The 10,509-nt window shown below is 44.7% G+C and overlaps 1 protein-coding gene across 1 annotated transcript in view; it reads left to right on the top strand.

The window, feature by feature from the left end:
* Positions 1–769: 769 nt before the first annotated feature.
* Positions 770–10,509, top strand: part of mob2a (MOB kinase activator 2a) — a 68,437-nt gene continuing 58,697 nt past the window's right edge. The window contains exon 1 of the mRNA XM_050072180.1: positions 770–1,312. Within this exon, the coding sequence (XP_049928137.1) occupies positions 1,296–1,312 (17 nt within the window). The 5' untranslated portion in view covers positions 770–1,295. The remainder of the gene's footprint in view (positions 1,313–10,509) is intronic.

Raw genomic sequence — 10,509 nt, 5'->3', positions numbered from 1 at the left:
AGCCTTATCCTGTTTTAACGTGTGGGTATGTGAGTGTGTGTCGAGTGTATGCAACAGTTTTTCTTTGATGATAGACAGCAAATTTCATTGTATGTGAACATGCAATGACAATATAGGCATCCATTCATTCATACATTAATCAAACTGACATTTGACACACATCTGACACACACAGCAGTTGGTCAAAGAGATTTGTTGAACCAAAATCTTAATATCTATGTCCAGAGATGATTCATTACACTAGCAGGGTTTGTCCTGTTATACAGTAACCTTTAAACCCATGATGCACCCTCATATAAGAGTTATGATGAGATGGAAAAGGATGAGAGCAGGTTTTATTAAAACTTTGGGTCCCAACCTTTTTAGCTTGTGACCCCCTCATCACAGGTTATGGATTTCATGTGGCTATAGGTTGTGGGATTTAATTTTCTGCAACATGTGTTTTTCTTTACCCCTGCAATCGTCTGGTGACCCCTCACATCAAGGCTGGGCACCACTGTCCTAAAATAGGATGGTAACTAATGTGCTGTAACACTTGGACTCATTAGTATGTCAGCAGCAGATGTGATCATCCATCCATTTAAGTGTTAAAGTCTTAAGTTGTGGGTGTATAAATGTGTTTAAACTCTAAACAAACTGGCATTATCTTTCTCTAACTTTCTCACTACATATCCCATTGCATCCATGTTCATACAGCCCTGCGTGACACGCATTTTACGCACAGGAGAGACAGAGTGGGTCGGGTCTGTGTTTACTTCCGGACTCCGATTTAGACTTCGCTCAGAAAGCAGCAGCTCCAGTGGAGGTTCAGGCTGTCAGCTAGCACGGTAGCCATACAAGGCTTCATGACAGAGGTTACCGAGTTGACCAGCGGCATCCCAACAGACGAGCCTCACTCGGCGCCACTGCGCACCGGACACCGCGACTCCAGGCACAGCCTCACCGCTGCCCTGCTCCCCTCCTCCGCTCGCCTTCGTTGCTCAAAGTCACTCAATGCTGCACTCCCGCTACCAGCTAACAGACTGATCTGACTGTGTTACTGCCACTTCATGATCCGAGCCAGCTGAGGATCAAAACAAGGACAATCGCTCAAAGTTTAAGCGGCGTTTGCGTTTGACCGGCCGGGATCCAGCAGCTGGGACAGACACGGGCCCCGGGGAGAGCGACGGGACTCGGGGGCCAGGCAGCCAGGGCAGCGAGGGTGGTGGCTGGATAAACTCGGGGGGTCGCCTCCAGCTCCTGGTGGATTCATCCCCTGCCAGCTAACGTTAGCTAAGCTAGCTACAAACAGCGCCATGGATTGGTTAATGGGGTGAGTACAGACAGCTAACGTGCCTAGCCAGCTTACTCTCCTCTGTCAGGTCAACTGCGCAGTCTTTCCGATGCTGGCTGCAAATTCACCGCACGGTAGCTGACACCATCACAGTCAGCAGCAGACAGGTGCACTGTCGTGTTGGACGCTCTCACATTTCCACTTTAACGCATTAATACAGCCACAAGCGGGTAGCATGTTGCCTAGCTTAGCTTAGCTGTGCGATGCTAGCTTGGTAGCAAAGCTGGCAGCGGTCTCATCCTGCAGCGGTGAGCCAGCCTCCTGTTACCCCGGGCCAGGCGGTATTTTTGGGGCACCTCTATGGCCTGCAGCTATCTAGCCGACGGTGGCAGCGCCCAGATTAGGTCGTGAGAGTATCTCTGTAGACGCCAGTTTGCTGTACGGGGAGCCTATTTATAGGAATGATTAACACAGCAAATGGGCTAACGCTAGCAGCCTGTCAGTCTTGCTAACGCGGCTATGCCCGGGTTCAGTTTATTTCCTGTGCAAGGTGCGCTGGACCCACTGTTAGCACTCATGCTAACTTAAGGTGCTACCTTTGGGACACAACAGAGGGTCCGGTGTCAAAGAGCTCACTGATGGAGAATATAACTCTTAGGGTTGTGAGATAGGCACCATGGAGAAAGATGAATAAACATATGCAGATGGTGGTTGATTGCAGTTAGAAATATAACTGAAACATAATATATATTTATCATTAAGGCAGCTGCACAGTTTAAGATGCTGCCTTGGTGGTGCATGTGACACCTGACAGAGGATGGTGATGCTGATTTGCCTCTTTTCTTTGGTGAGAGCTGGTGGTCAGCACCTGATGTGATGCACCCATCTGACACCTGCTATACAGCCACACTTCACAGCCATGCTGACTGTATTCACGATTAACCTTTGACATGAGTATAAGTGGCCTGCCCAGCCTTCTATCGTAGAAATCAAATGTGTTATCTAGTATTTACTTACGTGTTTGCTATGCAAACTCAAAGGCACACAATTGTCTGGTCAGAACTCAAGCCAGATTTGCCTGTAAGTAAAGGAGGGACTCCACATTTCAAATTTCACCCTGTGATGCTTTATACTGAAGCACAGTGGGATCAGATATCTTCCCAAACAGGACAACATCAGGTCTTCGGCATAGCACAAAAGGTTTGCAAACCAAGGTGTGTCGCTGAGAGATTTTTATTTTTGCTGACTGGTTATCAGGTTGGCCGGCTGCATGGCCGCAGCACTTTGCGAGCAGATCCGGGCCAAGGAAGGGTGGAAGCATGTTATCAGGGGTGTGTCTTCACATCACAACAGTTTTGCTGAGAGATAACGATACAGCCCCTCTATACCCCCAACCAGAGTACTGGTGTTTACTACAGTAACTATTTGGCCTTACCTCTGGTCCAAGTAGCCTGTCTGTTAGTTATTAAGGAGGATTTCAGAAAAAATACTTAAAAGACTTCATTGAAATTTGACAGGTAGTGAGGTAATTGGCAAATATGAGTTTTGGGTGCAGAAGACGCAGACTCATTGCCACTTATTAAAGTGTTATTCTCAGTCATAGCTCCCTAACTGTGAGGCATATGAGCCAAAATAACACATGTACTTATGTATCTTGGTCTTGCTTGTATTTGCAGACACAAATTTTTCACAATATTGTACAAAACAGTCCTAAATTTCATCCAGCCTCAGTAAAGGGCCAATTTAGATGACGTGAGAAAAGTAATCACATCTTTCTTGTTTTTCAAGTAGTTTTTCTGTGTGTGCCCTCACACAACCCGCCATAATTCCTGAACACACTCTCTGAGAGCTTTCTTCTAGTTTTTATAATCCTCAAGTTTCCGCCCTCTACTGACACTGGTTTTCCTGGTTTTGGTAACTGGTTCTTGCATTGACTTGTCTCAAGTTGCATCAGCTGTAAATGTGATTTATAGGCCTTAACCCTCCTCTTCTCTTTCCCCTCAGTCACTCACATAAAATAATGAGTACTTTTCACCCAAACGGTTGGTGGTGTCAGACCTAAACTGGTTTGCTTAGTGATCTGTTAGGAATTCAGAAGCAACACCCAGTTACGTCTTGGTGCAAGACGAGGTGAGGAAAGCGAAGAGTGAAAGAGAAGGCCGCTGCCTGCCTGCGTGTGTTAACTGTCAGGATTATCATGGATGTTACTAAATGTGGTTCGTATTAATTCACCCTCTCCATCTAAGGAAAGATGCTGAATCTGTTTTTTGAGGAGTGACACCCTTTAAATAAGTCATTGTGTCATGTTCTGTATGCTATAAAATGAGTCATGGTTATATATGAACAAAAATTATTCATGACAAGTTAAGTAGGGTATCTACAATGTGTATTATCACGCAGCTGTCCGCTGACTACGACTGGTGGCGTTTCTGTGTGTCGAATATGTGTTTACCTTCATATTAAAGCCGCACGCTTTCTCCTGTTTATATATGCGGGTAAGGTGTGTATGTGAGCTGAATGCATCGGAAGCGAGTGGGCATGCGTCCAGTGTGCGTCACTGACAGAGTGGAGTCCATGAATGAGTTAACCAAGCGTGTAATCACTCTGAATTCAGACCCAGGGTGAAGGACGCCACAGCCAGGACCAATGGAGGGAGGAAGTGAAGAGAGAGAGGGAGAGAGCGAGAGATGGCGTGGTGAAAGCAGCTGATTTGGGGGGAAATGTGCAGATGAAATGAGAGAAAGGAAGGCGTGATGAATGAAAGAGGCGAGACTGATGAGGGAAAGGCAGGGTGATCTAGAGGGATGAAGGAATGGGAGACGGCAGGTTTTTGACCGATGGAGGAAAGGGGATATGAATGCGTTCGATGGAATGGTTGATTAGGGAGAAAAATAGAGGAAATTAGCAGGTGGGGGGGAAGGGGTGGAGTAGTTGATAGGAGGGATGAAGCTCCACAGGGAATCAAATGGAGGTCTGTAGCAGATGACGGCCTACTAATGGTGCATAGATTGAGGAAAGGAGATATAGAGACGATGATATGAGGGCTTACAGTGGGTGACAAATTCACAAGAACAGAATTTTTTTCTGCAGTTTCAGCAGGAGGCTACAAATAACACCTCCTAGTATCATCACTTGCCTTAAAATGTAAGCAAGAATGTGTTTGCAAACTACACTCAGTGAGCATTATTTCAGAGCTGATGACCTCATCCGTCCGGATTCAGAGTCAGACAGGACGTTAAATCACTGGAGAGATGCGTGACGCCTAAATGTGTCTTTTCCTGCTGGGTGAAATGGGCAGGCTTTGACAGATGTTTAATCCCCTCGCTTTTGAGTGATGGGTTGGTAATGCTGAACGAAGAGCGAGAGAATTGAAACTACAGCAGCTAAGTGGAGCACCGCTTTAGGCTGCCTGACCTGAGCAAGAGTCAGATTTAATGTACACTTAGCTTGCTCTGCATCACCTGTGACTTAATGGTACGCAGGCGGCGTATCATTATCCTGCATCATCCGAGTAATGCAAGTAATAGTACGAAAGATTCCAGTAATAAAGGGCTACCTTGGTGTATCCTCTCATTTTGTGGGTAACAGATTTTAGGCATGATGTTTATCGCTTTTATCTGAGAAGACAATCTTTTCAACAGGTTGTTTTTCTAGGAGGAAAAAAAGTATGGCTCTGGCTGTGTTTTTAGTTTCATCAGTCAAGTTTTGTATATTTCTTTGATCAGATATTTTCTGATTTTAAAAAAACCCATTTTGTTCATTTTCTAAAGACTATTTTTTGCAATTTTGTCAAAGTTCTCATCAACATTAAACACTATAAGAGAAGTTTGGTTTGGTTTGTAGAGGAAAAAGTGTTAATTTTCCTCCAGAATAAATGATTGAAATAGCATTTGTTTGTATTAGTGATGAAATATAGGTATCATAACTAGGGCCGTACCTGACTCTGAATCATCTCATTTGAATCAGATTTGGCTGTTCGATATGAATATTTGACTGTTTGTTACTTTTTTCCATGTAGAGTTTGACAGTTTGACCAGGGTTTGGCTGAACGTTCAGGGTGATGTAATATAGACTGTTTCGTTGCTGTTCTGTTGTTATGGCAACAGCTTTGTTTACTTCCTGTCACAGTACTGTTACTATACTGTATAAACAAACAGTCCAAGAGGAAACATAAAGAACCCATTTAGAACGTTTATATTGTCAAAGTTGAAATGGTCTATATTAAACAAGCCTTCCTTGCGTGCTGACTACATTAACAGCAGGTCGGAAATGTGCATCATTTTTTGCCGATAGCAGATATCAAACAAAAGCTAGAGACTATACGGTATTAAGTTGCTGTGAGCTGTAAATTCAACACTTCTAAGTAGCAGGCAGAAGATAGCGATATCTCAGAGCCTGACTGGGCAAAGCATCTCTTCATCTGAGCAGCTGCCTCAGACTCACTCTGGGTCTGTGTCTGCAGCTACCTGTACTGGAGAGCAAGTGAAGAGCCCCCACACTGCAGCTTAATTACACTGCAAACCAATGAGTGACCAAAACATACAACCAAACAAACCACAAAACCGCTGCTCGACTTGAAGGAATCTCAGTCGAATGAGGGGTCTCTGACTGATGATTCGAATTGTCGACTTTCAGGGGGCCACCCTAATCGAAACATTTCAAATGGCATCAAATACAATCTCAATCAGATGGCATTTGGGAAACTATATGGTCTGGATAACATCAAAATGCCTCTGAACCAAGCACCGCTGCAGCTGACAGCAAGGGTTACCGAGAGTTTGACCAGCGTCAGGTGATTGGTCTGATGGCAGATAGAGAAGGGGAATTTACAAGAACCACTTATAGGCTGAACTTCCTCCTCAGTGCGAGACATTCGTCTATTTGCATTGTTCTGTTTCTGTGGCCTACACCAGAAAAGAAGTGTGTTTTGGTGTCTCACAGAAGCAATTGAGTGGTGTGATTCTTCACACACTATTTTGTGGCTCATCATGAAAGCATCAAAACTCTTACGACCCCAGTAGTTAAACAAAACATGTAAATATAAGCATAGCGTGATTCTGTATTTTAATTTTAAAAATATGAAAAGAGCACCACATGGATTCTAGACACTATTCCTCAGTTTCAAACCAAAACATCTAAATGGTCAGAGATAATTTTCTGTAACAGCGTTTGATCATATTTATAGAGCACCGAAGTGGGTGGGATCACATCTGGCACCCAGGGTTCCTGCAATAACAGTCCCATTAATTTTTCCATTTTAGCTGATTGGCCGTTGGTGCATCTCTAACACATAGATGTGCATGAAACGTTTCTGTTGAATCATCAAAACATTAAAAGGTTGGTATCATTTTGCACATTTGGATTTAAGATCAGTTATTTCTATTGAGCAGTTGCAGTACAGGATGTTGTTCCTGTCAGTAGCAAAAAGTTCTGAAAAGCTATAGGAACTTTGATGGCATCTTCATCGTTACAACAGCTGATAAGGCTTAAGGATGTCGTAGTATACAGTGACACTCAACATTCCAAACTCCAGGTACAAAAATGAAACATTTTAAGTAACGATGGTCATAGCATACTCCTATAGTATGATTTAAATTATGCAGCAGTCTCCTGTGTTTCCCTGTTGAGGTTGTCATAACCTTTCAAATGTGAATTTGCAGTGGGGAAAAACACTTTGCTACTCTAATCTGACAGGAAGTACAGTGCCTCCACCCGCACAGATTCCTAGCAACTATATTCCAAATGGACATCCTTCAAACTCTCTCTAAACAATCTCAATATATCACTCTCATAAACGTCTCTATTTTCATATCAACTGATCTCCACATACAGTGCTGAATCTAAGCGTGAGAAACTCTGTGATAGCATTTTGGGTGGTGGTGGTGGTTGTAGTGTCACTCTGAGTCTGTGAGTTTGAGTAATATCCCTTTCATGCTTCTGACTTGCTCTGCATGTGTATGTAGATGTTCCCAATGGGGATTTTGCACACTGCAACCCTGTCCTTATGCAACCCTGCCGCCTTATTTCCATCTCCACCACGTGCACACGCTGAGACACGCGCACGCCTGTTCACACTATTGCACACATAGTCTCAGCCCAGGTGGCTGTTTCCGCTGCTCGCACCGCAGATGCGGTTCTGATAATAGGCTGTGACAGATGAGCAGACATCATCTCAAAGCAGTCACCTGCTTGAGAATAGAAACTAACCAACGCTGTCACAGTGCTAGACTGGGATGGCACCTGACTTTGCTGTCTTTATTTCTACCTTTACTGTCGTCAGTGTTTCTCTGGTACCAGTGCTGACCTGAGGGCAGGGCAGTAGTCAGTCTCAGCGTCAGCCTGGGAAAGAGCTCCTAACTAGCTTGTCACTGTTACAGTGACGGCAGCTTCTGTTAGGTCTTCGCATGTCAGAGCCTGCAGTAAGAATCCCTCTCTATTAAGAATCAATTTATTGTGTCTGGCACTAAAGTTGCTTTACAGCTACACACCCAGCAGCCCAGGCCAAGACTTTTTAAGACCACACAGGCCGGCCAAACTTTTAGTGACAATGTAGTTTTACAAATACACCTCGTGTTGTGTGTGGCAGTTAGCTCAGTATCTCAACACACATCGGCTGTCCACAGCACCCGACCCTGAGAAAAATTACACCCATGGTTCACCTCAGCTGTTTCTCAGAAGTGACTCCTTTGACCAACGGTGTAAGATGCATAACTTATTCATAAACGGTTTAAAGTTTCAGTTCTGGAGTTGAGCTGTTCATCAAACTGTCCCCAAGTTTCTGTGGAGGCCTGAGCTTTTCTGTCTTCATTAGAACCTAAGTTTCTATAAAAGTGCTTTTCACTGTGGTTGTATCTCTCAAGGATCGGAAAGATATGAAACTCTGTAGTCTTGTAATAAATAATACTGTAACTCTTTGTGAGCCTTCTAATGTCCTCATGCTGTCTCATAAAATGTGAAGGTCATCAGGTGAGAATTGCAAACACTGAAATAATAGTTTGACCTCCATCTACTTACAAGTGGAAGAAAATATTAGAAAAATCACTTAATATTGCACCTCAAAGGTTGCCATACAATTGGCTCAGCAACAAAAATGAAACCTTTCATTCAGTATTGAATTGAAATCAATTGTGCTGTGGTGAATATTTCTCTCATCCTTGGTTCATGTGCCTCCTTTTCCAGTTGAAGCTATGTTCAACTGTGCCCTGCTTTAATGGAGCCGTTCCCGGCCTTGGGCTCCGCCGCATGCTTCGGGCTATTCTACCATGATGTGCTGCTGTGTTGAGGGATTGGCTGGATGACAAGAAGGCTAGTTGGCTTGTTTACTCCTCAGAAAGGGCATCTTAGTCACTTTAAACCCTCCAACTCACTCTGTCTTTCACTCCCCGGATCAGTTTGTTTCTATCTGTCTCTTCCTCCCTTTAATTCTCTTCCCCCATCTCTCTCTCTCTCTCGGGACGCTGATGTGCAGAGACGGTTGCGTGCTTGACTGCTGCCTGAGCTGGACTGTTCAGCTGCAGAGAGCAAGGCAGCGTTGAACAGGCCCAGGGCAGCCTCAGCCCTCTCGGAGAAATGTTTAACAACAAAAGCTAGCAGGGTGTTATCTGTGTTTGGAGCCGAGCATGTAGGAGGATAGCCTATATGCAGGGTAATATTGTACAAGCTGTACCGTGCTGTTTTTGTGTGCCGGCCTCATGTGTCTTTGGGAAGGAAGGAAAACAGTGGAAAGCAGAGCAAAGCTGAAGGGGCAGAGTCTAAACAAACTAGTCCTCAGCTCCCCTCGCTGACATCAGCCTCCTTTTTTTTTTTTTTTTTTTACTTTTAGAGGTGCATGTGTTTTTTTTTTTTGTTTTTTTTGGAGCAACAGTAGCAGATTCTTCCTGTTCCCCAGCAGCACAACAGAGCAAAAAGTGAGCAGCGGGGTCATCGCCACGCCGTAAAAGCTCAGCTGTCATAGTTCAGAGGTGTCGATGACTTCGGGTTTCACAGGAAGGTGACACCTAGAGCAAAGTAGTCGATCTTGTAACAACCACAACTAGCAGCTCCTGCACACCAGCGAGGAGAAGTACTGTTTGTCTTCCCTTAAATGACGTTAAACTATAAATCTAACTCAACCTATTTAAGGTTAAGTCGTTCAAATATTGTGCCACTGTGTTGCAGTGCAGTTTCCAACTAGCTGGTGTCTCTAGAAAAGGTCCAAGTGAATTTTCAATGAGCCCTCCCCAGGCTGGAAGACACAATGCTGTATCATGGAGAGTTTTTAGGACATCAGTGTGCATCATTGAGGGAGATATAAAGGCTCTATTGAATGCCTTTTGAGGAGGCAAATAGCCTGGGTACAAGAGCACACACATACAAACACACACTCCTGAGTAAATACTGCTGTGCTCTCTGGTTTGTCTCTTGAGACGCCTCTCTACTTCCCTGTCTTCTCTTCCCTTTCCCCAAAGGCAGGGAGACGGAGAGAGGCCCAGAAATGAACGTGATACCAGAGTGACTCGGCAGTTTGCCTTTCACTGAATATGCATAAGTGGATAATTGGAGAATCCGAATGCACGCACGGCTGTATTAAGCACTTTTGCGAGCACTCGAGATGGAAACTCTTGCTAGGTGTGGTGTTTTTGCCCCCTTTTTTTTTTGCCAGAATGTTTGAGCGAAGATGAGGTTTCAAAAGCCAGAGGACAGTACACGCTGTGTGAGTATGGTGCAACTTAATACTGTGATGGATCAAGAGGCTGCGAATGCAACCCCAGCTCAATACCTGAGCTGGCTGTGCTTGTGAAGCTTCTCCGCCCACTCAGATGGGTCCTGGCCTGTTCAAAAGCTTGAACGGACTGCGTTTCACAATGTCAACCGCACAGTTTGCTGACATTTAACCAGCAGTCTCTGATGCATATGGCACTGTAACCACTCAGGCAAACATTAGACCTCCGAATGTGTCAGTATATTTGGAGACAAATTGATCTTCAGATCCATTTTGTGATCACTTTGGGGATGTTCTGCTCATTTGAGCCTCACTGTTGTGTCGCTCCTGGCATGACCCGGAGTGTGTGTGTGTGTGTGTGTGTGTGTGTGTATGTGTGCGTTGCCTCTGTTTCACTTGGCAGGAGAGTGGCACCATGCTGCGACTGTGTTTACTCTTTCGTAACGCTCTGGGCGGCCCTGCCCAGCACACACAACTGGCACGGCAATCAGATGGAGAGACGGGGAAAAGAAAAGATTGACAGAGGACGGGAACA

This window comes from Epinephelus moara, chromosome 20 (genome assembly GCF_006386435.1).
Source record: "Epinephelus moara isolate mb chromosome 20, YSFRI_EMoa_1.0, whole genome shotgun sequence".
NCBI lineage: Eukaryota > Metazoa > Chordata > Actinopteri > Perciformes > Serranidae > Epinephelus > Epinephelus moara.
Note: the sequence above shows the minus strand (reverse complement) of the source record. Positions and strands in the feature narration are given on the sequence as shown.